Source organism: Heterocephalus glaber, unplaced genomic scaffold (assembly GCF_053883595.1).
Source record: "Heterocephalus glaber isolate CG9 unplaced genomic scaffold, H.glaber_assembly_v1.0 deba00000347, whole genome shotgun sequence".
NCBI lineage: Eukaryota > Metazoa > Chordata > Mammalia > Rodentia > Bathyergidae > Heterocephalus > Heterocephalus glaber.
In genome coordinates, this window is record NW_028258143.1 from 14,431,874 (window position 1) to 14,459,300 (window position 27,427).

Genomic DNA, 27,427 nt, shown 5'->3' on the forward strand with positions numbered 1-27,427 from the left:
CATGCATATATTCATGCAGCAAGTGAAATGGTGACATCATATATCTGAAAAGAAGCAGTGAAGTACAATCATGAACGGAGTAAGAAGTCTGATATCTAATCTATAGAAGACTCTTCCCCCAGATCACATGACATACCACTCAAAATCATCATTCTTTTGTTGAATGTCATTTCCCATAACTACTTCCATTTGCATATTGATAAATGCGTTCTTAGGTCTTAAAACATTATAATTCCTTTGGCACTTTCTCAATCTTTAAAACCTGTATTCTGCTGAGAAAAATCAGAATATATCTTTTTCCTTATAGATTGCAATAAGCATTCATTGGGTGCTTACTGAATATAATACACAGTGAGTGGTCTTGTATTAAACCATGAGAGAAAGTCTGTATTTGTCTCAGGAAACTCAGATTCTTGAAATAAGAATGTAAAAGTTGTCCAGAAAAATTAAACCTATTGCATTCTCAGCTCTGTTGAAGAGCTTTGAATTTGCAAAGCGATGTTCAGCCACTGTAGGATTTATTCCAGTTTTGTGAAAGTCTCTGCAAAAGCACATGGCTTGAGAGAAGCAATGGTATAGGTGTGAGGTGAAGCAAGCAGTGAATTTTGAAGCTCCACTGATAAGGAGAACTAGTCCATCTAATATAGAAAAAAATACCTTTACCCCCATGAAAGTATAGACCACAGCCCTGCTACAGTGCCATGATTCAGGAGGTGCTGAATAAATGTTTGTGGGGTGACTAGCTAACCAAGCATGCGGGGCTGCCACATAATTTCAACCTAAAGGGAGTGAAGTAGGGAACAAAAGTGACTTTAGTGTGGCTTCCCTGCTTCAGTGTGATCTGCTGGGACACAGTGACCTGTGAGGCAACCTGAGCTCTAAGATGATCTTAACATTACATAGTGGCAGAGAATCTAAAATGTTTCTCGGTTCAACATCCCTGTGCAGCAGTGTCTGTCCATGATGGACGAGAAGTAGGAAAAACTTCAGAGGTGAGAGAGACATGCTTAGCCCTACTACTTTCCTACTTGATTAGATTTTTAGTGTCTGAAGTCACAAAAGTTGTAACCAACACAAACCAGGGTACAAGTGCCATTTTACAAATGTCAACAGCCTAGCAGAAATGTTACACACAAGTCTCAAATTTTATTGTATTTGTAATTAAACAGATCAAATTTAATGTCCACAGACACACCTTAGTAATTAGGATAAAGAATGAGGATATAGTGAAATGTCCCTGGTTTAGCAGGACTCCCAAAAAAAGCTGAGATAAAGAATTCAGTATAGTTGAATAGCACATAAATATTAATGCACAAAATTCTCCATGTCCCCAGATCCCTGATGCAATTATTTTCTATTCACATTAATTGTTCCTAACAGATGACACTAATGACTTTGAGTTAAAATGCATCCAAGGGAAGATTATACAAGATCAGTACTATTTAGAAATAAGGTCACTTTTATGGTTATTTGTTCATATTTTAACCACTGTTTAACATCATTAGGTTAACTTGGTGATTAGTTTTTTTGTGAATATCAAAAGTTAATTTTCACAGTAGTCAGTAGTCACATATTTCTTACTACTTAATCTTCCATCTACTAATTCTGTCTTGGTTACTTTTCTACCTACTGAGACAAAATACCTGACACCCAGAGTTAAAGGAGAAAAGGTTTATTTAGCTCACAGTTTGTAGAAATTTCAGTCCAGAAGTCTACTGGCTCCAAGGCAGGATGGCAACACAGAGGAGAAATGGTTCATGGTGGGCAGAAGGTAGCAAAGCAACAAGGAACAATCACATCTCTTTCTATCCCTTATATCTTATCCAGGCTACTCAGGGTTGGTAGCACTTACATCTTTAATCCTAATGCCCTTGATCCTAGCATTGCACTGTGAATCAATTCCAGCATCACACACTCTAGATTCAGCCACCTCTGAAAAAACCCCACCTATGACTCCATGAGGAGTTGGGGGGACATCTAAGCACAAGCCGTAACAATTTATTTTTCCTACTGCTTATTTTCTAAGGCAGACTAACAGACTACAAAAGCGTGATTACTGTTTTTAAAATTTAATTTGCATATGTACATATATGTGGAACACTGGTAAACTAGAAACTTGTTTGAATTAGGACATGTATTCTCTAATCTAGAAATGTCAACTCTTTAGACATTTAGCTGTTCCGAGCAGTATTTTTTTCCTACCTTTGGTACTAGGGATCGAACTTAGCACCTTGTGCTTGCGAGGTAGGCACAGTGCCACTGAGCTAAATCCCTGGCCCCCAAGCAGGATTTTGAAACAATTAAAGTATTGCTCTTCCACATTTCTGCTTGGTTTTACCTAGAAACTTCACTTACATATCTTAGACCTTTCATCTGGGGACTTGCTCTCAGACATGGGAAGAAGCCAGAGTCTGACGCAGTCACAAGCAGATGTGGAGCTGCACGTGAGTTTCCCAGTCGCCTTCAGAGCCTTGCTTAGGTTGTTATTTTCTTCCCATCAAATATGATGTCACAAATGAACCATAAAGTGCATCCTTGAAGCTTTGTCAGACAGATAAAAATACCTTCCTTTCTTGTGTTCTCTGAAATTCAATATCATGTCCTCCTGCTGATATAGTAAGCAGAAAGTGTCACTCTTGGCAAAATGTCATAAATCTTGCCTTTGTCCCCAAGATACCTTTTTGGGTATTGATTACATCTCAGAGTGTCTGAGAAATAGTCAAGGAGCTTTTTATTAAAGCCCATGTCCCATATTATTCATCCCACTTTTATGATATATTATGTATGAACTTTTAAAAATTCATGGGCTCTGCGTTTTTTTTTTTCTTTAGCTGCGGTTAGCTTTGTGCTTATTTGGCAAAACTCTAACCAGCATGGCTTTTAAGTCTCATTGACATAAAATGAGTAACTTGAAAAATCATCACAGCCATATAAATACTTAAAGAAAATGACATGAACATTTGTAGATAACTGGATTTTTATTTTACTATGTTATTTTGTCAGTTTTAGATAAGCTATTCTATATCAAAGGTAAACATTCTTAAGTTAAATTGGAATTACATTTCAGGGGACTGCTGTCACTTAAAACATACATAGAGACCTAATGGTGTCTAATTTATAATATGGCCTTGAGGTCAGAAATCTTTTAAATGTGCAATTTTTATTCAAGAAACTCTTGGCTTCATTCTCTACCTCTCTATTTTTTTAACTAAAATTGTAGGTTTTATTTTACATTTATCACAATGTGAATATTAAAGCATATGAGTTATTCAGGGTGGTAATCTAAAATACACATCAGAAAAAGGATGCTTTGTATAGGGCTAAGAGGATGGATTTTGCCAATTAGACTAACGTAATTAAGATAATGTTGCAATGGAAGCCAATATGCACTTTTCAACATAGAATTTTAAGAATAATCATTATCTCTTGCTACTGACAGCAGTATTCATTGGGACTTGAGTGTTCTATGTATTTCTGGCAGTTCTGCTGGCTGTCAGGGGCCTTACTTGGCATTAGAGTAAGATGGCTGGGTCTTTGGCCTGGCATTCGAATGTTATATTGGCTGAGTGACCCCAGGCAAGGTATCAAATTCTCAATGCCTCCAATTTCCCATGTAGAAAATGAGGATAAGGGTGTTTCTTTTCTGCTCTAGAAAGTTGTGGTTAGAAGGACATGAGGTAGCAACTGAAATGTGTATAGCACAGTGCCTGCTAATAGCATTGGGCTAGAAGATCTCTGTTGCTTTAACCCATTTCTGTTCTCTTTTAATATGTGGCATCAAGCCACAGCCACAGCAAAACATGGTAAAATTGGAAATGGTAAATGAAAAAGTTGTCTACAAGTGAGTCTCTTTAGAACTTCCAGAGAACAAAGTACACCCATTTCTTCTGATTGCCCGATACAGCCATTTGTCCACTTACGTACAAGGTACTAGATAATGAGGGGACATTAAGAATGATAAAACAGGTCCTTTAGAGAGACTATGAAACTATGGTTTAGCTGAAAAGCCAAGACCCATTGTGTGTGTGTTTGTGTGTGCGCATGCGTGTTTAATGCCCACAACACTTAGGAGTTCCTAAGCGTATGCCAGGGATGATTCCATCTTCACAATTATCTTATGTAGTAGGTGTTTTCTTTATCTTTATTTACAAAGAACTAAACTAAAACACAGAAGCATTAAGTAATTTTTCCTACAGTTAAAGATCTAACAAGTAGAAGAGGCAGGATTTAAACTTCATAAATGGCCTTGGACCTCGAGCACTCAACCACAGAACAGCTATTCACCAGAGTAGATAATCCTACATAATGACCCTGCTGATGACAGAAACTGCTGGAAAAAAGAGCTCACACACAGAAGTGAGGATATGTCAGGGCTTCTATTCTGGTTCTATTCTATTCTCAAATGTCCAAAGTGGGAGAATTTCCCTTGGGGAAGAGTAGTCCCTTCTTCCTCTTTGTGAGAAATTATTTAGTAACCATGCCACTCACATACACTCACCTTTCCCTCAGCTCACTGGCCCATGCGTGGGCTCAGCTGTCCGCTCCTCTGCTCAGCACTGCTCTGATCAGACCGTGAGAAGGCACAGTATGCTGCCAAGGAATCCACACAGGAGACTGACCTCTCTCCTAACTTGTCCTAGAACCTTGCTTTCAAAGGATGGGCCACAGACTAGCAACATCAAAACACCTAAGCACTTTTTAAAAATACTACATGTGGCCAGGGATTTAGCTCGGTGGTTTCACCACCTGCTGCGCAAGCGCAAGGACCGGAGTATGATTCCCCGGTACCAAAAAAAAAAAAAAAAATTACTGCATGTATCTCAGGTCCTGCTTCAGAATTACTGAGAAATACAATATCATATTTTTTTTTGGTACTAAGGCTCAAACTCAGGACCTTTTGCTTGTGAGGCAAGTGGTGGAACCAGTGAGCTAAATCCTCGGCCCCTACATTATAAGAATTTTAACAGGATCTCTGGGTGCTCACTCGTATGCACATGAAAAAATGTGAAAAACATGTCTTAGAAGGCATGACTCTGCTTAACTATTCCACACCTGTCTCACATGACATTGACAGGCTTGCCCCACCTCATGGAAGGCTCTTCCATCACATCTGCCTCAAATTGAAGGCTGAGTTCAGAGCCAGCAGTTCCTTCTTGCCTCAACCTATCTTCTGAGTCTTAATTTCCTGTCACTTTGATCCACCCACTCTCCAGGGATACACACATAACCGATGACTGGGCAAGGGTGTTTATGCATTTAAAGAGACCTGGGAATTGAGTTTAGTCTTAAAAATAAGTATAATTTGATAGATGAGGATCCTGGGATAGGACAGGTGTGAAAGACAGAGAGAATCCTTTACAGACTTCAGTTCCATGGGAGAAGAATGTAAATTGTCACTAAAAGTGGAGCAGAGAATGAAAAAAACATCAAAGGCATTTAACTCTGGGTCACCTGGCAGGACACAGATGCAGTTTCTCTCTGGAGAGTGAACATATCTAATAGAGCAGAAGCAGCCCTGAAGAACAACCATGAACCTAATTATTCAAACAAAATATGAAGAAATGGGATGGAGACACTGGAAAGCATACAAGTAGAAGTGAGGCTAAGGTGATATTTCTTAAAGTTTGTTCAGGGTGCATTCTAGATGTGTGCAATAGCAAGTCTTAAATCCCATCTGCTCCTGTAAGATGCAGCCATTGGCTGTGGGCATCTGCTGAGATACAAATATGAACTCCCTTAATTAAGTTATATCTGGCAATAAACAAGGGCATAAATCAATATAAACCAGTGAAAGCTGGATTTTAAGACACGTTTCTCTTTTCATTGATATTTAGAACCAAATTTTGAGGGAGAAAATAGGGTAGTCAAAATTCTTGGTATTTTCTAGATCACTTAACTAAATTGTTATGCAGCAAAAATAAAGTATTGATAGTAAGGCAGATGAAATCTAACATTATCGAGCATTATGGATGTTGATTAAAGAGCAAATTAAACATGCCCTTTGTACTTATGTAGGGGTTTAATACTTACCACAAGAACTCTCATATCCTCATTACCTTCCTCTCCAAGTTGATGTTTAGTCACCGTCAGTTGGAATTGCATTTGGAAAACGGTGATAAGTACTCAGGCACTAAAGGCACCCATAAAGATTAAATAAATTGCATAAGAAAGAGGCTTTGTTCTTGTGCAAGTGACATAAAGACAGATGGCTCCCCATCAAAGAGTTTCTGAGACAAACTTTATATAGATAGGCTGGAATTAGACCGTAATAGATTCTATTCTCAGTGGTTGGGATGTTAAATTAATTTAGCCTGCTCAGTTTGTGGAGCTTCATCTGTTACATGAGGGGCCTATAATGCAGCTGTCAAGATGTGCTTGTGCTTGGGTGTTTACAACTTATTTGTCACCCTCGCCTTATGCTGACCCACTAGAATTCTAACAGCTAGGACCTACTGCATGGGATGCAGTTCTGTTAGATGTTGGATTTTTGTCACTCAGGCAGCCAAGTGGATGGGAAAAGTCTGGTTATCTTTTACAGCAGAGACTCACGATGTGTAAGTTTGTTGTCTATTGGGCATGGCTTCTCAGAAGGTGGCACAGACGTGCATGGGTGTTCAGTGGCCTAGAGTGACATCATCAGAGTCTGAGGGAACTCTAGGAGTAATCCAGTAGAGCTGCCCCATTCTACAAATGGAAACATTAAGGTCCATGGAAATTAACTCAGGATCACATATTTAGTGGCAGTAGGTTAGCCTGATCTCAGCTGCTATGAGGATGCTGCTCTGTCATCCATTTATAGCATTCAAGTCATTTTATGGTGTTTTGTTTTGTTTTGTTTTGGTCTGTTGGGGATTGAACTCAGGGCTTCACAGCTCCTAGGCAAGTGGCCTACCATTGAGCTACGCCCCCAGCCCTCTAATCATGTTTTGGTATTGATCTGAATACCAGGATCACTGGATAAAAATTGGAAAACACCAGAGTGGTACTTTTGCCTAATAGTGATGGTAGCTGGCAGTGATTCAGCACATGCTGAAGGCCAGACATGGTGCTGTGGGCTTCACATGCAGAACTTCATTTAATCCTTTTAACATCCATAGTAAAGATATATGATATTGTCATTATTCCCTTTTTAAATGAATATGTGTCCATAAGAGTTAAATAATTTCCCTGTGCTCATACAGCAAGAGGCAGATTCAGGATTTGAGCCTGTGGTCTGTCTGACTCCAACATCTGTTGTTCTAACCACTCTACTGTATTCCCTCCTAACTCACTGTAAGGTTTAGTTGGTATTTATTTTTCCCTGAGCCAAGCCCTTGCTCATGGCTGTCTTGCTTTTTCAGAAACAGCAACTGAATGCAAAATCAGGAACCCCTACCTTGAGATGCCCTGGCTTGGGGGTTGTTGTTCCCAGTCATCTCTGTCCTCGAAACAGCTACAGCAGCAGTGAATTGTCTCTTTCCAGCACCTGCAGTGAGTACTCCAGCAGCTCCTCCTACACGTGGCATGATGGGAAGAACCTCAGGAAAAGGGTATGTCCCCCCTTCCAGGTACATTCAGCATTACAGTGTATCAGCAAAGAATCCTCTTCTGATGGGATTTGGTCATAGAGGTGGAGAGTAGGTTCGGAAGGGTAAGAAGGAAGTAACCATTTGCTCATTACCTACTCCAAGCTTATATTGACCTTCACTAATCAATACTACAGGCTCATAAAATAAAATTTGACTATAATTTGGAGGGCAGCATAGCAGAGAGAGAAAACCTTATACCAGAATGAACAACAGGGGCTATGACTTCAGTGAAAGTTGGTCTATTCCTAATTACATTCTAGGAGTTCTTTTCCAGGCTTTTAGTTAATCGGTTCCCCTAGAGTGACTCCCATGTACACAGTGGGCTCACACAAATGAGAATTTCTTCATGTTTTGAACTAACTTCTTTGCCCATTGGTACCAGCTGAGTATTTTGAAATAGGTATTTTTTTTTTTTAGTAAATTCTTTTATTGGTACATTGTAGGTATACAACACAATTACATTTCTCATTGGGAATTGTACCTTTACATAATGCATCTTGGTTCTTATTTTTTCCCCATTCCTAGCCCTCCCTTCACGCCCTCCACCCTTCCCTATTTACAAAGACTTTATTTCCATTTTTTCCATTTCTCATCATTTTTCCTTTCCCTTCTTTCCTTTCCCCTGCCCCTCCCACTACCCCTACCCCTTTGGACCTTGAAATAGCTATTTTAGCAGTTCCCCAAAGTTGAAGAGAAAGGAAACCCTGAATTAGAATATTTGGAAACCATTTTTCTGCCATTTGGATGCATTAAGTTTATGAATTTAGTTTATTTTGACAGTACAGGAAGCAGGAAAATTCCATACATTAGTTCCCCGAAATATTGGTGAAGGAGTAGTTTTGTCATCCTCTGCATCCTCTGAATGAGAACTTCGAAAAAGATTTCAAGCTTGCATGTTATACCCTTGGACTCAGATTTCTAATGCAAAGTAGAGTCTGCTGCATTATCAAAATTGGTCCCCCTAAGGAGTTGTTCAGAGCTTCTGAATAATGAGTGCCAGGAGCCTGGCCCCTAACAGAATGGGAAGATGTTCAGGAGGTTTCCGTGCTTTGTCTGTGAATGTTACTGGCTCCCACAGCCCTCTTCTCTGTTCATTTTATTCTCATACCTCTTCCTCTCTCCCTCCTGGAATCTTTTTACTTTCTTTCTTTTTCATGTTTCTGGGGGAAATTCTCCCAGTTAGAGCAGCCCTTGATGTTCTAAACCAAACTTCCCTGAGAAAGGAGAAGGAAGATTCTTGAGGCAACACTCACACTCAGGAGGCCATTCCTGCATGGTCACAGAGTCTCAGGGCCACTACATGACAGAATCAGCCAGTTGACTCCAAGACCTTTACTCTTACACTTCTACTATGCTGGCCTTGTTGGATCAGCCTAAAATATCCAGGTGTTGTGCCAGTTGTGAGGATGGATTTATTCCCAGTAAGACCAACAAAACCTGTAATCCCACCACTCTGGGAGGCTGCATCAGGAGGATCACAAATTCAAGCCCAGCCTGGGCATCTGAAAAACTTAGGAAGACCCTATTTAAAAATTTTTAAAAGTAATAATAATAAAAAGATTAGGGATGTAGCCCTGGGTTCAATCCCCAGTACTAGAAAAAAAAACCCCAAGAAGACCAATACCATTTATAAAATAAACAAATAAAATTTTAAAACTGTTGTGCAGTTAAGAAGTAGAAAAGGACTGTGGATGTTAAACACCACCCCTACCTCATCAGCCTTCCATACTTCTCCCTAAAGCAACTCTTCAAAGTCTGCTCAGCAAAGAACTAAGTCGCCTGTGGGAAATGCCAGCTCCTCCCCACCCTGTCTCCCACAGGCACTTGTACCTTTATTTTACCACCAGGTTTCAAGAGTGGTCCAGACTTTTCTCAGGTTATTAAATACCATAACCTCCTGTAGAAAGCTGATAGAGGAACGTGGCTGATCACATTGGGAGGTTTGTGCTGCTGACTCTGGGACCAAGTCAAAGCACAGCATGGGCAAGCTCTGAAGAGGCAGCAAGGAGGAGGGTGTGTGGGGGCTGAGCACACATTCAGTGGGTTGGACAAATCTGCTGCTTTCAAGATCCTTTCTGGCCCTTTCTCTACCATCCCTGCTTTATTGTCAATGTGACTATCAAGATCACGGGAATTCTTAGAAACCTAAGCTGTGGCAGCCTGCTTTCTGGTTGGTCTATAACAGTCAGACTTACTAATGGGATTTCTTCTGATTTCCAAAGAAGCTTTGAAAAGTGCAAAAGAAGAGGAGGAAAGAAGGCGGCCTCACCAAACAGTATCCATTCTCAGTGACTTCTGACACTGGACAGTTTTCTAAAGGAAATATATTATTTGACTTAAAAATAAATAAACATGTGTGTGTTGTTGATAGCAAAAGTAACTTTCATGAAAATGCCTTAGATAAAGGCAAATTTTCACCCATATTCCAAAAAGCCCGGATTCCCATAGAAATTTCTGGCACTTCTTTCATCTTGTGGTTGAGCCTGTAGTTAATGTTCAGACCTATGTGCAGGGAGGGGCTGGTGTAGCCAGGATTAGTATAAAGTGGCTCCTCAGAAATTACCACATTTGTCCCTTGAAGTTATTCGTCATTAACTATATAGCCTTTTTTTTTTTAAGTATAACAACAAGTCAGCCCTTACCTCCTACGGATTTCCCCAAGTGCTAGTTTGTTACAGACTCTGCAAGTTCCATTCAAGAAATGGTGCAGGGATGACCTAGGAGCTCTACTACTAAACCACCTGCTAATGCTGAAGCCTAGAGGCTCTGCTCAACTTTGGAGGAGAGAGTACCAAGATTAAGAAGAGTGCAGGCTCCAGAGCCGGACTGCCCAAGTTCACATCTCCTCCCACCACTTTTTTTAAATTAACTTTATTGGTACATTTGAGGTATATATTAGGATCCCATTCATCATTGGGAATTTGTACCTGTGCATCATATATCTTAATTCTTGTTTTTTTCCCATTCCCCTTCCTTCCCTTTCACCCCTCCATCCCTCCCTTTTTACAAAAACTTTGTTTCTGGTTTTTTCCTTCTTTCCTCATATGTTTTTTCTTTCCCCTATTTTCCTTTTCCCCACCCCCCCTACTTCCCCTTCCCCTTTGAATCTTTGCTTTCTATTTCACATTATCTGTTATACATTTTGGTCCTCATTTGCATTTTCAGTTTCTCATACCAGAGAGACAATTTGGTATTTACACGTGTGTCCTATTTATTTCACTTAAGAGCATGGCCTTGATATACATCCATTTATATCTGCTTTGGTTTTTTTGTTTGTTGGTTTTGTTTGTTTGTTTTTGTTTTTGTTTTTTGGTACTGGGGATGGAACTCAGGATCTCACACTTGCCAGGCAGGCACTGTGCTGCTGAGCTAAATCCCTGGTCCAATATGCATCTATTTAGCTATAAATGTCTCTAGTTTATCATTCTTTGTAGCTGAGTAGTACTCATTTTATTAAAAAAAAAAACCAAAACACACATATCTTCTTTATCCAGTCACCAGTTGACAGACATTTGGGTTGTTTCCAAGATTTAGCTATTACAAACTGTGCCACTATAAACATGGGTGCACATATATTACTGTGGTATGATGCTTTTAATTCTTTCAAGAAGATGCCCAGCAGGGGAATAGCTGGGTCAAATAGGGCTTCTAATCCTAGTTTTTGGGGGAATCTCCACACTGATTTCCACCATGGTTGCACCATTCTACACTCCCACCAACAATTCCTCCCACCACTTTTGAACTGAGGCAAAATTCACAGCATTGTAGAAAGAGCCAGAGAAACCAAAGTTCAAACCTTTCCTCCACCTGTTTTTGTCTCTGATTCACAAGAGAACACTCTTCCTGAATCTCACTTTTCAGCTTAGTAAAATGGGAAGGACAGTGTCTCCCTCATGATAGTGTCCTGAAGATGGAGTTAGAGCACTGGGAAAGTGGTTGGTATACAGCAGATACCCAGTAATGTTAGTTCCCTCCTTTTGCCTTTCCATTTTTTGCTGTCAATAATGTGAAAAATATGAGTGTAGAATGCAGTCTTTTTCCTGTCTCATTTCCTATACACTTTTTCAAAGCTAAAGCTGGCATTTAGGAGGTACAAAGGGCAGGAATGTGACCTTTCTAAGTTTGTTGCAGAATAATTACCATAGGGTTCTAACTGCAAATGCCCAGCTGTTATATGTAAGTTTTTATGTGTGTGTGTGTGTGTGTGTACACTTATGTATATAATAACTTCACAAATTTTTTCATAGATATTTGTAAAGTCACAAAAATATAGAAATTAGTTGGGCAAGGACATAAAATATGGACCAACTTACTCTTCTGGCTTTACCCCCTCCACCTCTCCTTGATGCTCTACATCATCTGTTGTTTTCGGTTTTTCCCCTAAGTGTACCTTGAACCCACCTTCCTGAAGTAGATCTTTGCCCATTCCATTTCTCCAACCTGGAAATCATTTCCCCCAGTTTTACCGTAAAGGAAACTTATCTGTCTTTCAAGAGCTAGGCAAGTTTTTTTTAAAATGCCTTTGCTAAATGCCTTTCATGAGTCTTCCAAACAGAAGCATAGGCTCCCTCCTGTGAATCTGAGACGCCTACTATGCTTGCACCTCTCCTTTACATCACATACATGTAGCTGTGGGCAAATCCCTGTCCCCTACTGGGCTTTTTTCTCCTTGAAGACAGGGTCTTCACCTTCTTTTTCTTTATTTTTCTGTGCTACTTAGCACAGAACCTGGCAGAATCAATATTTACTGCACACAAACTTTGCATAAGCTGAATTTTTATTTGAATACTTATCAACCAGCAGTACAAATTAAATCTAATGATGGGCTTTTTCTTTTATACATTTGTCATCTGCCTGGCTCAATCATTTCTGATATCTGCTTTTCTTTTCCAGCAACCATCACAAAAGTGGGATAAAAGGCGAAGTATTGATTCTTCGCTCCCAAGTGGCTTTGCTAGTCCTGCAGATGAACTACCTCCAACTCGGATCAAGGAAAACCACATTTTGGAAGGGCTGAGAAAGCTCCAGAAGCAAAAAGTGTTACTTGAACCCTCATCGGTGATAACCAAATGGGGTTATAAAGATTGCATGAACTCGAATGAAGGCATATATTCTCCAGGAATTAAGAGTAGCAGTCTCAAGGAATATTCATCCTGCAAACCACCAGGTGTGGGGATCCCCTGCCAGGAGTCCCACAAGGCATTTATTTCTGCAGCAGATTCCCATGAGGATGCTGATGATGACTCCTCTTCCCTAGCACTGCTCCAAGCAGTTCCAAACCCCAGCTGCAGGCTGCATGGCAGTAAATTAACCCACAGTGTTTCTGACAGTCTCTTTGGCTGGGAGCTGAGTGGAAAACACTTTCCAGGAGGCACATCCTCAGCTTACCCCAGGGAAAGGCCTGAAAAGCTGACTCATGCCAGCAAGTGTCCCTTGGAGAGGCAGCTGTGCCCAAGGGTACAGGTGCCTCTGTTACAGCGGGACAGGGATCCACACAGCCAAGGCCATGACCACGCAGCTCTCAGTCTCCAGCTTTCAGACACAGATGACAATGAGACCCTCGACGAATTGCACATAGAGAGCAGTGATGAGAAGAGCCCTTCAGATTTGTCATTGACTGCCGACACTGACAAGTCCATGGAGAACCTGGACATCCTCATGGGATTTGAGAAATCTGAACATGGGTCCCCTGATGAGGAGGAAAAACAAGTACCTACCCAGTTAGAAACTAGGCCAAAGACATTTAGTTTCATTAAGCAGCAAAGGGTTGTAAAAAGGACTTCTTCAGAAGAATGTATCACTGTAATATTTGATGCAGAAGATGGCGAACCTTTTGAATTCAGCTCACATCAGACTGGAGTTGTTACTGTTACCAGAAATGAAATTTCCATTAACACACCCCCTTCTGGACTCACAGCAGAGCACACTGAACTTTTACCTCAGGGAATTGCTCATTTACATCCAGAGGCTGCTGCAAGAGATTGTCCCTTCTTAAAGAGATCTGAAGAAGAAACTAAGAAAAACATTCCAACAGGTGGTGTAGACAGTGTTTCCTCAGCTCCCACTGGCCCATTCAGCTCCAGAACAGTAACACAAAATGTCCCACAACAAAAGCTGGCTACACCAACACACAGTATATCATGTCACAGTAACTCAAGGTCTGTGGCACCCATCGGTATCTGTCAAAAGCAAAATCTGACAAAAATACCTGCCAGGGGCAAGTCTTCATCTCAGAAGTCAAAAATAATAGAGCCTGAAGGCTCCACACTAGTCCCCTCATCTGGCCCAGTGACTCTTGAAAAATCACCAGTCTTACCTCCTGGGAAATTTGCACAGCTCATCAAGACTGAAAATGTAGGGCCCCTCTGTCATGTACAACCAGATTCACACATTCCAAAGCTTCCCACACAACCTTCTCACTGCCCCAAAGTGTCCAGCAGGAAGGACTGGGCTCAGTGCTCCAAAAGTCAGGCTCCAGGGTTGACAAGATCAAGGCTGCTCATTGAGCCTGGTAACGGTGGAGAGCCCCCCACAAGGGATAAACACTGTGCTTCTGGGCTAGAGGCAGGAGTGACATCTCCTTCCCCACCACTCCTTCCAGGCAGGTCAGTCTCCCTGCTGGTCAGGCCCAGTTATGACTGTCCATCACCACCTTCATCTACCAAGCCAGAATCCAGGGCTCCCAGTGAAACAGAAAGAACAGTATTCAAATCCCCCATGCTGAAAGGAGCCTCTGCTCCAGTCATTTCTTCTAATCAGGCCACAGGAGAAGTACAGAAGAAGAAACCTTCCATGGCCTTCAAAAAGCCTGTTTTTCCTCATGTTCTGCCTTCCACAGAGACAGTGATTTATCCTGGATGTTCTTCTCATGCTCCCTCCAGGTCATTTCCCATGATAACTCCAGGGCCTCCAAAGGCCTCTCCAAAGAGAGGTGTTCCCAAAACTTCTCCTCACCAAACACTTGGGACAACACACATGGACACAGGGTTACGGGTGCCTAAGACTTGTCCTTCAACCCATGAGCCACTGGAGATACTGACCTCCAAGAGTATGTCTCCTGGAAGAAGACAATTGAATGACAGTGTCCATGCATCTCCCAAGCCTTTCTTCTTAGGGGCAAATGAGTCACCATCATCTCAGGTTAGTAGTTCCACATCCTCCCTCTCTTCCTCCAAAAGCCATAGCACCCCACATGGTTGTCAAAATACTCATGAGAAAGGACTGAAAACTCGCCTCCCAGTGGGGCTCAAAGTTCTCACGAAGTCACCCCAGTTGCTCAGGAAAAGTTCCACAGTGCCGGGGAAACATGAAAAAGATAGTTTAAATGAAGCTTCTAAAAGCTCTGTAGCTCCAAGCAGGCCTAAGCTTGAGGACTCCGGGAATCCATCAAACCTGGAGGCCACAGGGTGTGAAAGAAACACCCTTACACCAGGTTTCCATGCACCAGACAGGTTAGCTGAAGGACTACCCCTGGAAACAGTGCTACCAGAGTCACTGGAAAATGGCATCCCTGAGGCTGATGGAAGAGATGGAATAGAAAACAGATCTGTGAAAAGATCCCTTTCCTCTAGCAAGCCACATCTGAAGCCTGCCCTAGGCATGAATGGTGCCAAAGCCCGAAGCCAGAGTTTCAGCACTCACTCAGGAGACAAACCCTCACCACCCGCTGTGGAAGGGCCAGGCAAAATCAGAACTCAGATTATTACCAACACAGCAGAGAGAGGCAACTCTCTGACCCGGCACAGCACCTCCACAGAGGGCTCCCCGAGCAACACTCATTCTGCTCCCACATCTGAGAGTCTTCTCTGTGCTGGGCACTCTTTCTCCAGGCAAGGCTCCCTGGGGAGCACAGGCAGTACCAGCAGCCAGCATGGGAGCCCGAGCAAGCTGCCTTTGAGAATCACCCCAAAGTCTGAAGGACTCCAAACCCAGCCTGGAACAGAAGACCAGCAGGTTTACATAGGAGGAGAATGTACCAGTGTGGTTCTGCCTGAGGAGCCAGGCAGTGACCACTGCAGGTGCCCACCCACTCCAACGGACTGCCCTCGAGTGCCTCAGGCCCCAGGAAGGACACTGCATCCAAGCAGTTCAGAAACAAGCAGGACTTCCAAGCCAGAAACTTCTGGAAGGCATCCAGATGTCTCTATAACCAGTACTGGTGCTGTAAGCCCAGAAGCCCCCCTCCCAGCCACAATCGAAGAAAAGGTCATGTTGTGCATTCAGGAAAACGTGGAAAAGGGCCAAGTGCAAACAAAGGCCACCTCTGTGGAAGCAAAGCCTAAGCCCGGACCTTCTTTTGCCAGCTGGTTTGGTATTCGAAAGAGCAGGCTTCCAGCCCTCAGTAGCAGGAAAATGGACTTCTCCAAAACCAAGGTGGAAAGGAAAGATGTGAAAGTCTTGGGGTTTGGAAACAAACAACTGAAATCAGAAAGAAAGAAAGAGAGAAAGAAGCCTGAGGTGCAGTGTGAGATAGAAAACGAGCTTCACAGGGACACCAATTTGGCAGGTAGTCCTGACAGTGGATCACAAAGCAAAAATAACCTGAAAACATCACAAGATATGTACAACCAAATGAACTTTGAACCAAGAAACAGACCCAGCCCTGTTACATGTTCAGCAAAAGATACCTTTATGACAGAACTTTTGAACAGGTAGGTCACTGGCAAAGGGGCTGGCAGTGTAGAGGGGTGGGGTGGGGGTTCCCCTTATCCCCTTAAAGAGAACTGCTTGCTCCCTGCACATTAAATATCAGCCAAGCATGGTTTTCATACACATAGAAATACAGAGTAGCAGTCTTTTATACATTAGCCAGAATTTAAACAATGAAATAAAACTTAGCAATAAAATGATAATTTAGTCCTTGTTACTTTGTTAACCAAACCAATGGTCTTTGAAATTAAAGAATGGTAAGTTTTATCAAGGTTGATAGAAATTCAACCTACCCTAAGAACCATGAATGTACCCACATGGCATGAAATGGAAGAAAATTACACATACATTTTAAAGCATGCGATTTCATTGATTTTACTGAGCAAATGTATACTTAGAAACTTTGCAGAAATAATAGCTTTTCATGCCTATCTTACACCAGGAATGTATTTAGCAATCACTCTTCAATGGGTTTTATTTTGCCCCTGTCCACAAGCAATCACAAAAATAAAAAATAAATTATGATAGCATCAAATCTAAATTGACAAACTGCTGGAATATTTGAAGATTTGATCAAGGCTAGTGAGTCACACTTACCACTCAAAGGTTTAAAGACAAAGAGCTACATGCAGGTTACTTTAAACATTAAAGGATTGAGGAAAGGAGTGTGATTGAAGAAGAGCAATGTAATTTATCAGAGGAATCACTTTCTACCTGCAGAGTTGATAAGAAAGGAACTCAACAGACAGAAAGTGGATCAAATAATGTTTCCTGCAGGAACGTGTTAAAGGGCAGTTCCCAGGGCTCCTGTCTCACTGGCAGCTCTATCAGCACTCAAGGAAGCCACAAGAAAAATATCAAAACCAAAGTGGATATGGAAATAGCCAGAGACTCCCTGGTAAGTGCTCACCATCCTGGTTATGAAGTGCTTCAATCTGAGATATTCTGGCTGGGTTCTTTTTACCTTGTGTTAATAAGATATGGCTAAAAGATACAGGAAAAAAGCTAAAGAAAAAGATTCTTTCAAAAGAGAGAAATCTTGATGACAACTGCAAGGGAGTCGGCCGCCTCGAGGCATGCTGCTCTTTTCAGTCTATTTTCAGAACAATGGTATAATCGCAGTGCAATGCAGTCAAATGATGCTACCAGTGTCATCTTCAAATTATACCTTGTGGTGGAAATTCATTTTTATGATTTCCAACATCACCAGCAACAAAAAGGAGTGAATGTAATTTTAGAAATAAAAATGCTAAACAAATTAAGAAAGTTCATTTTTTAAAATAAATTTTATTTTCTTTTATTCCATTTCCCCCCTCAAGTTCCCTCCCCTCCTTATGTACAGAAGCTTTGTATCAGCTATTCTGGTGATTTAAGTGTCTTCTTTTTTATCAAAGTTATATGTACCAGTTTATTTTACCTGGGCAGTATTAAGTCCAAGAATTACTTTTGAAATTTGGTGTCTTGTCAATTATGAAATCCAGAATTCAGGGAGTAGACTTTCTTTAAAAATATAAATAGCTGGGGTCAGGAATTTAGCTCAGTGGCGGCACGCCTGCCTCACAAGTGCAAGGTCCCGAGTTTGACCCCCAGTATCAAAAACAAACAAACAAACAAAAATATATATATACATATATATACACATATATATACACACATATATATACATATATACACATATATATACACATATATATACATATATATACACATATATATACACATATATATATACATATATATACACAAATATATAGTTAGTAGGTTGGGGATGTAGCTCAGTGTTAGAGCACAACACCATGGCTCCCATCCCCTGCACTGAAAAAACAGCGTAACAATAAATAAATAAATAAATAAATAAGTGAATAAATAAATAAATAAATAAGCGAGCACTTTTATATTTCCCTAGGACATGCTAGCTTCAGGTAATTATTTTTCAATTGCACTTAGTTGCTTTAAAATTCATCATATGCTTATATAATTGATTTTATGGCATTCATTGTTTCCTTTAGTAAGTTTTAAACCGCATAAACCAAGAAAATTTTCTGTACAGAATTTACCATGCCCATTTCTTTTTATACACTATTAACGAGGTTAAGAAATGTAGTAAGTATCTGCTACCATTTTCAGAGGGAAAACTTGAAATATGAGGTAATTATGCATTTTTTCTGATAAGGTTCTAGGAAATTCTAAGTAATCATGATTGGAATTATTAGTTATTAATTATTATAATCATTTATTGGTACTTAGCATTCCTTGGATTAGAGTTTCACAGGTACAGTTTAATTTGAGAAAATTGCACATTTTAGTTGTTTTTACTCAAATAAGTCTTGACTCCAAACAGCTATCAGGCCTTTCTCTCAAACTCTCTAAAGTCATAAGCAGACTATGTTCATTGCAAAAGTTTTTACTTTTTCATCCCTTTTTGCTCTTGGCTTCCACATTATCATTACTTCTTTGAAAACATAGATATTCTCTGCATTATAAAACCACAAATTATAAGCATATCTAAGCCTGCCCTTATAGTGTCACTGAAAAGCAAGAGAGAAAAGGAACGTGTGGAAATGTGCAATATGCCAGAAATTCAATCTAGCTGATGGAAAACTTCGATAGCCTGGTAGAGCGCTTATCAGAGGCACTCCATTTAACTACACCCCATTTAGTATGGTTCTGACAGCTTAAGGTGTATCTTCACTGTACAGAAGCACCAAACCAAAAGACCCTGTGTTGCCTTTTACAATTTCATTTTTACTTTCTTATTACTACCTAATGCTAAAGTAATTTACCATGTTTTACCTCTCTAGTCTGCAGTCTTTCACAGAGTAATAATAAGGGTCCTTTGGTCTTTCTGGAATATCTGCAAGAAACATTCATTATTTTCTGGGAAGTATAGACTCCCCAACCACCCCAAAAATGCATAATCAATAGGAATATGCTAATATTTCTAGTTAGCTTCAAGAGGGAATTAGTCATGCTGAGAAGCTTTTCCATAAAGAGGAATATTAGCAACCTGGATAGATGACCAACTAGTCCTTTTTAAAAAAATGTAAAATGCAGTGTGTTTTTGTTTCATGTCCATAATCATCAGTGTGGATTGGGCTAAAATTACTAATTTCAGAAAGGACATTGTTATAGTCTCCTTTGAGACTAGTGCAGAATAGCAGTAAAAATCCATTTATTATGTGTTATCAGCCTATATAGGAAGAAGATTAGATGCAAAATAAGATGTATTCTGATACCATAGCTTATGATGTGAATACCTATGAGTGAACCTTTTAAAATTCAGGGTTTAAGAGAATTCTCCCCAACTAGGACGTAAGGTAAATGTGTTCTCTGCTTATTTTAAAGTATGTTGGAAAGAATTTTTCTCATACTGTTGCATTTATTTTGTATTGAAACAATAGCTGTATATAATACATTAGATATCATACTTTTTTTTCCTGAATAAAACTAAAATTCCCAGCCATTATGACATAACATACCAGAATTCCTTGCCCTTTATAGACTAAGGTTATATTTAGTCATGAGAGTTCTACAGCTTTTTAATTAATTTGATGTACAGTGATGATAGGAAGATTAGTTCCATACATAACAAATTCCTTTACGTAGTAAACCATTTTTCTCAGTAGTAAGTGCATTTTTAATGTTGTTGAGATACCCCAGTAACATTTTATAGAGTTGATTCTTTCTCTTTTTAGAACCGTAATTAAAGGTTTATGTACCCATTTCTGCCATCATTTATGAATCACTTAACTCTAATTTTTGTGTAATTTAGACCAAGGGCCATGTTACATTGTACTTACAATGATTTTATACAGTTTGATTAAAAGAGGGGGAAAGACATCCCCTAGAAAGATTGTCTCTGCATTAAGTCAGAGAGAGGTGCGCACTGCTTGCTATAGATTGTAAGTTCTTCTTTCCTCTGGATTGAGATAATTTTCTGAAATGGAAAGTGTCAAAAGAAGACAGCTCCAGGCTTCTATTTAATACCACTGGACAAAAATTAAAAAGTCACAGAATTAAAGAGATCATATACTTTCATCATGCATGGGAGAGAGATGGCCATTTTAATATGGGTATTTTAATTTAAATTATGGGTATTCTCTTCAACCAAATATCACATAGTCTGAAAAAAATCACATCTGCAAGTAAAATCATCAGATGCTATCTCATTAAAATGGTACTCTGGTGGTGAAATAGCAGAAAATAGTACAATAATTACACAAATTGTTATCATCTTATTAGGTTGTAGAGAATGTTACAATTTCAACATCTCTAATTGAACGAGTCTGTTCTAAATGCTGTTCTGCTGCTCACAAGAAGCATGCATATTTTGACATCCTTTTGCAAAGTTTTCTAAATGTCTTACTTTTCCAGAAATTAGGCCTTCTACTTTTCCCTCACAGAATCATTCTCTATCTCATGTAGATTGGTTCCTTCTTTTCCTTCTAGGTGAAATTGGGCATGAAAAATTTTATTTTCTTGGAAAGCCATTACTCTTATGGTGGTTCAGAGGAGAAATATGTACAAAATTCAAATGAAGGTTGTCTCTAAACATGGAGTTTAATTATGAAATTCTATATATATATATCACAGTGGTGTATTATCTTCTCCCTTTTCCTTTATGTATCTTTTGTAAGCTCATTTCTTCCCACCCTTCCTCATGGTAAGAGTTAACAGAATATGAGAATATGATGGATGTAGCAATATTTAATGGTTGCTTGTGATAGACTGGTATTTGGAGCAGTTCTTAGCCACAACTGCAGAGACACAAAAGACATTGCTGGAAGATGAAGTACTGACAACAGACTTAAACAGAAAATAGCAAGTAGTTGTTGGCTCACTTGCTACTTCTTATCAAGTGGTACATTGCTGACGTTGATTTGGATCTGTTTCTGCCATAGCAATGACTGAAAAAGTTATAAATGTCTACCCCCGCCGCCCCCCCCCCCGCCGCCACCTTTTCTGAGCCACTTTCCAGCTGTCTTGGTTTAATGGCCACTCTTGCATTTTCTGTATCAGGAGGAGATGTCCCATTTCTGCTTGTCTTTGGAAAACTCTTGACCTAGCAGCCTTTACCCCCCAGGAAGATTCTCACATCCCAGCTGCATGATCAGGAATAAAAGTTAATTTAAATTTAATCCTGTGAAAAATATAATTAGCAAGGGGGATCTGCTGCCAAAATAAATTATGCCCCTTATTTCCATAGGCAAATGAATTTTTAAAAAAGTATTCACCACTTTACTTTGAGATTTATTTGTGTGGATAATTAGAATTTAGGAGTATAGCATTCTAGGTCAATCCCCCATTTTCCATTTCCTTACAGATGTTGCTTCCTGGGCTTTCAAATTCAACATACGCCCGCCCCAATAGGCCATCTGCCTCTGAGGGGTCAGCCAGCCCAGATAGCTGAGTTCTTCAATGAATCCCCAAAAGCCACATTTATCATTTACCCTTAAGCTCCTAAAGCCCTAGAAAGGTTCTGAAAGGAGCTGACAGTAAGTACTGTAATTTATTAACACTTCAAATATTGCCTGCATATCTAATTGTCAGACAGGTTTCCACACCAGTGTTGCCACATATCATATGTGTGCCCACCTTAAGGGAATTTCTTGGACCTCAGAATTCTGATCTGTAAAATACTGTTAACTTTATGAGGCTTTCTCTAGCGTTCCATTTGAGGCTAAGTGATCCAGTCCCTGAGGAGTTCCAGCTGAGATTTAAGTAGATTGTTTTTAGTGTGACAAGTCTAGGAAAAATATAAGAGCTCTTAGGAACATCTGGAAAGGATAGCTGCAGCATTCTGGGGTACTCTAAAAAATTGAATACAACAGTGAATGGGGATCAAGAGTGTCCATTCTAAAACTAAAGTCCTTTGTGACTTTATACTGATCTCCAATTCTCCTTCTCTGAGTCTCTTTTCCTTTAGGAGAACTATTTCTTAATATTTTGGTTCTTTACATTCAAATTTCACAGGCTTACAGAGATGATAATTCACCTAATTCCAACAGTTTACCGGAACACCCTTGCAAGTTTAAAATGGGTAAATTTAGCACAAACAAAAGAAAATATTTTATATTAACAGGTGAGGGAAAATGTGAACAGCTTGCCATAAGAGCTGAAAGGAAATAAAGATAATGATTCCTTGATGTTTCTATAAATGAAGACAGAAGGCTCCTAGAGGCTTGTTAATAGAAATTAAAGTATTTGGAGGATCCCCCTTCCTCAGAGGGGTTTTTGTAGCCTTGCCACAAGCAGATCTCTGAACTAAGTGAAGCTTGGAAGGCAAATAAGCAGCCTCACTTATTTATGTTCATAGGGCTTTTCTTCTCTGCTGTCCATGACTATACACTGACAGGATTAGTTAGAATGGATGAAGCCTTTTTTTCTCTATTCTTTCATTCTTTCTCTTCCTATAGAGGTGCTAACCAACAGGGAAATGCCCACAGAGCAGAGAGCTAATGGGAATGAAAGTGGTAAGTCATGGCTGCTGGATCCTGAGCCCTTAACAGTCTTTCTTTGTAAGGGCTAAGGTAGCTGTCTACATCCCCTCCTGTGTCTGTCATCTTCTAGCTATCAGCACAGTACAGATTAAGCATCAGCTGCATTCTACTATTGGAATTGCAGTCATAAAATGTAAATAATTGGTCTTATCCCATTAAGTGTGAAAAATAGGAGGTAAAAAGTAGAAAGCTAAATCCAGCTCAAGGTCAGTATGCGACTGTCTGAATTTCTACATTGCATGTCTAAAATAATGGTTTCTTCTTATTCAACTCTAGCCTCTAAGCAAAGCCACTGACAGCCCCTGACGAATGTGCCTGAGCAGGACTCATTGCATTGCACAGTTCACAGCATTATTACTGGCTGCCCAAGTGACCAGCCAGAATGTATTTTAAAAGAGCTATGTAGGGTCATTCCTCAAAGGACCTCACCTGTATTAATAGTGAGTCTGAATCCATACAAGCACAGTAAAGTGGAAATTGGAAAACTCCCAAATTCCTCCCCGATGAACGCAGATATGGATGCTTGCTGTGTTTGAATCTCAGCTCCACCACTTGGACAGTTACTTATCTTCTCTGCTGCTTTGGGCGCATCCCCTTGTGCAGACAATAGCACCTACCCCATACCATTGCTGGGAGGATTATGAGGTCCTTCATGTAAAGAGTTTACACAAGCATGTAGGAGTTTTAATCTTGATTGGTATTGTTGATATTGACATTATCCCTGCTCCTTAATTGGAAAGTAGGGGGCAGATTTTCATGCCAGTGTTGCTACTTACTACACGTATGGCCACTTTAAGGGAACTTCCTGGACCTTAGAATTCTGATCTGTGAAAAATTGTGACTTCATGAAACTTTCTCTAGAGCTCTATTTGAGGATAAGTGGTCCAATGCCTGGAGATTTCAGCTGAGATTTAAGTAGAATGCTTCTAATGTAAAATGTCTAGAAAAAATGTCTCCCTCCTCCAGTTCCCTGAGTGCACATCACAGTTACCTAGTTTCATGGTGGAAAAAATGAACAAAATCATTTTCTTAGAGAGTTACATTCTAGGAAAGTGTTAGGAGATCTAAGTATATGTCTTTATCCTTATTAAAATAATTTATGGTGGAAGTTTCAGAGTCTGGAGGAATTATACCTTCTCAGGCATTAATTTTTCCAAAAGTCCTGTGTTACTAACTCCATTAAGCTTTAAAAATCAGAGCAGTCATCTCTAAAATCTTGTGTAGAATTCCATACCTTATAAATCCTCTCATTCAAACCTGGGGTTATTTTTCTAAAAATATAGACTTGTAATTAAAATGTAATGAATCCAAATGGTAAAGTGAGGAAAAGTAGAATGATATGCACACATAAATACATTCCTGTACTCATACATGTATATACATGGACACATTTATACCCTACACATTTGTTATAGAATGTACCATTGTTCTGTGGATTGCAAAAGATCTTTTTAATAAAATGAATAAGAACTTCCAGTATTTTCTTGTTGGTACAGGTGAAAGAGGCCAATGAAAACACACAAGAGGATGAAGAAGATACAATCACAGATTCTGCATTTCAGAACCATGTCATAGGTAAAAATTCATTTCTTGAGATATCTTTAACTGTGAGATGTTTTCTGCATGGAACTTTCAGACACGGTACATTCCTAGAGACCATGCCTTATGCATCCATCAATCAGGACTGAGCTTGTTTAGCTTTATCCCTTAGATATTGGCCAATACCATTTAAAAAGTGGGTCAAAATAGTACTTATGAAGAAAACATAGGTATTTGCCAAGGAATGCAGTGAGAACTGATGAGAAGTTAGTACTTGTCAGCATAAAGTAAAAATGACACTGACTATTAATAATTTGTTTCTGAGGAGAAAATCAATTCTGAATGGATCCAATTTCTATAGTTGTTTTAAGAAGCAGCAAATACCTATTGGTTAGAAATGTTGAATGATGGCTTTCTTAAATTGAGCATTTTCAAAATTGTGTGTGTTTTACAGATAGAACCAAATAGAATAAGCAAATATGCCTTGGCAAAATCTTAAGCTTATTTTCTTCATCATTTCTTTTTAGAGTCCCAAGAATAGTTAGACCTGTCTCTGAATTAAGTTCCATTTGTCAAGTATAGCACCAGGCAAAAAGGAATTCAATGCAAAAGGACTTGACTGACCTTTTGCAGCTGAGAGGTAGCCACAATGCGTGAGTTATGAGGAACTATGATCCTTGTCTCAGGAGATTGAAGAAGTGATAATTTTAACACCTCTAGGCTACCTTGGATGTTTGTAGAATTAGTCTTCTTCAGATTATAAAACTACCTGGGAATGTGAGCACACTGATTGTTTGCCTTTACATGAGATGCCAAGGGATGATAGAATTACTGCTCTAAATCATATCTGAATGTAGCAGATAGTGTTGAATACCGTTTTCCAGGACATAGCAGCCTTGCTGGTTTCTGGTACAATCAGTGTCCATTGCTCTTGCCTTTCACTGGAGTATCTTTTGTTGCTAACCTTTGGCACCCCATGGCTCTTAGTGCCATGTTGGTACACTTTTGGCTCACTTTCTAGCATACCCCACAGTCTTCTGCAATCTATAATTTACAGTTTATCTCACCGAGTTTTTGTTACCCCACAGTGTACTGAGACTGGAAAACTATTATTACTCTTTTCATTTGTAATTGGGAATACAAAAATCTTAAATAGCTGAATGAGTGTAGTCTGAATAAGATTATTATTCCAAGAAGACATCCTTTATTATAGTTGTCAATGTGAAATGCTGAAATTGGTATCAGTTTTGTGTACTTAGCTACTATACACGTTAAATATTGTTTAATAGCCTTCAACCATGATGGTATGTGAAGTCGCGCTGAGTCATCATTTTTCTGTAATGTGGTGTTCTTGAGCCTGTTAAATAACATAAAGGCAGAGATTTTGTTCAAAAGAACTACAGTAATCTAAATATTTTAATAGCCTAGCACTTTTTTAGATCTGTGCTGTTTGCTATGATAGCCATTAGCCACATGTGGCTATTTCAACTTAAATTAATTAAAGGAGCATAGTGTTAAAGTTTTAGTTCCTAAGTTGCTGTAGGAAGATTTTGACTGGCCATGTATTCTATATGCTCTACATGAACCTTTCTTTCCTTTGTTATCCTTCTGTTGAACAGCACTGCTTTAGATTACTAAAAGTAAATTTAGGTCATGTTTGTGGCAATGAATTGGCTGGCTTTCAGATCATTGTAGACTTACCTCCTCAAAGTTATAGAAACTACACAGATAAGATGCACTGGGTCAGGTGTGGTGGTGTATACCTGTAATCCTAGCACTTGGGAAGTTGAGGCAGGAAGATTGTCATGCGTTCAAGGCCAGCCTGAACTAATAGCGAGACCCTGTCTCAAAAACACACACAAAAAAGCACTGGACACAAGTAAACAAACAGAAACCTGAAAAACCATTACTTAACTAATAAAATCATGTAATTATCCTATATTATTAAGTCTCAAACTAAAAAAAAGAGGTGTTCATCAGCTCAATAATGTTGTCAGAAGCCTTGGTTCATTTTATCTCTCTACTTAAGCATCATTACCATGTTGTCTTTTCTCCTGTGTTTGTTGCCTTTAGCTGTGAGTTGATTCCTGCCACTCTAGGCCTCTCATTCCCGTATGGGACAAAAAGTATAAGGAAAAAAGTAAAAGCTCTGCAGAATTCACCCCCCACCATAGGCTCCACCTAACATGTACTTGATGAGAAATGGATCACACAGTCATCTTCCTGAAAAGGATGCTGGAGAAATACATTGCTCTCTAATCTCTATTACATGAAGTAGCAGTAAAAAGAGAGTTGAGCTAGCCAGTCAATATGATTGCCATTTTTAAAGTTCTTCTTTTAAAGACTGTATGCAACTAATCAAAGTCAGGTGGTTATTTATCATTGTTTCACAAGAATGGCTGAGAACATGCATTTGCACCCTAGTAATCCCATGTTCTTCAGTGTATCCAAGCAAACTATTAATCATATATGCTCACAATACTTTATAACCATAATATAATATTTTCACCTGAGCAAATTGAAGTCTGTTCTTTCAACCAAATATCAACTCATCCAGGGATGTAGCTTAGTGATGCAGCACCTGCCTGGCAAGGGCAAGGCCCTGAGTTTGATTCCTGGTACCAAAAGAGAAAAAAAGTATATCAACTGATGTCTTTGACAGAGAAAAATAATCAGGAAAATTGTGAATCTAAATGTTTATATTTCTCTGGGTAATCATGTTCATTTAATCAAAATGTTTAACCAAAAGTTAATTGCAATATATTGTTAACTAAACCTGTTGTTCTATATTTAAATTCAAGACTTATGAATTAAGTAAAAATACCACTAGGTTTTGGTCTTTAAAATTGTCCTAATAAATGTCACACTTTTGTCCTAATAAGCAACAAGCAAATGACTGGACTAATATGAGAGAAGTATGAATGCAAATGATCACAACTGCCATATTTCTAACTTTTCTTTCTTGCTATTTAACTATAATAGATTCATCCTTTATATTATATTATCTACTAGGGTTAAATGATTAGTAGAAATTCAAATACCATTGTCTAGTATTGAAAACATCAGCCAATGATAAGCATGAAACATAATTCCCTAATAAAGACAGAGTTTTACTTCTAGTTAAGAAGAATCCTTGGGAGCTGTAAGTTTCAGTCACTCAGATGTTTGTTT

The 27,427-nt window shown here is 39.3% G+C and overlaps 1 protein-coding gene across 18 annotated transcripts in view; it reads left to right on the forward strand.

The window, feature by feature from the left end:
• Nckap5 (NCK associated protein 5) overlaps positions 1-27,427 on the forward strand; it is a 915,317-nt gene that overhangs the window by 780,404 nt on the left and 107,486 nt on the right. For 17 of the 18 annotated variants that reach the window (XR_002386357.2, XM_087195889.1, XM_013076858.3 and 14 more), the window contains 4 exons: positions 7,341-7,529; positions 12,462-16,219; positions 16,938-17,115; positions 24,214-24,292. Coding sequence is in view for 17 of the 18 variants with exons in the window: in XM_087195889.1 (XP_087052015.1) it covers positions 7,341-7,529; positions 12,462-16,219; positions 16,938-17,115; positions 24,214-24,292 (4,204 nt within the window). In the remaining variant the exon portion in view is untranslated. The remainder of the gene's footprint in view (positions 1-7,340; positions 7,530-12,461; positions 16,220-16,937; positions 17,116-24,213; positions 24,293-27,427) is intronic. The other variant, XM_021236818.2, reaches the window with a different exon arrangement.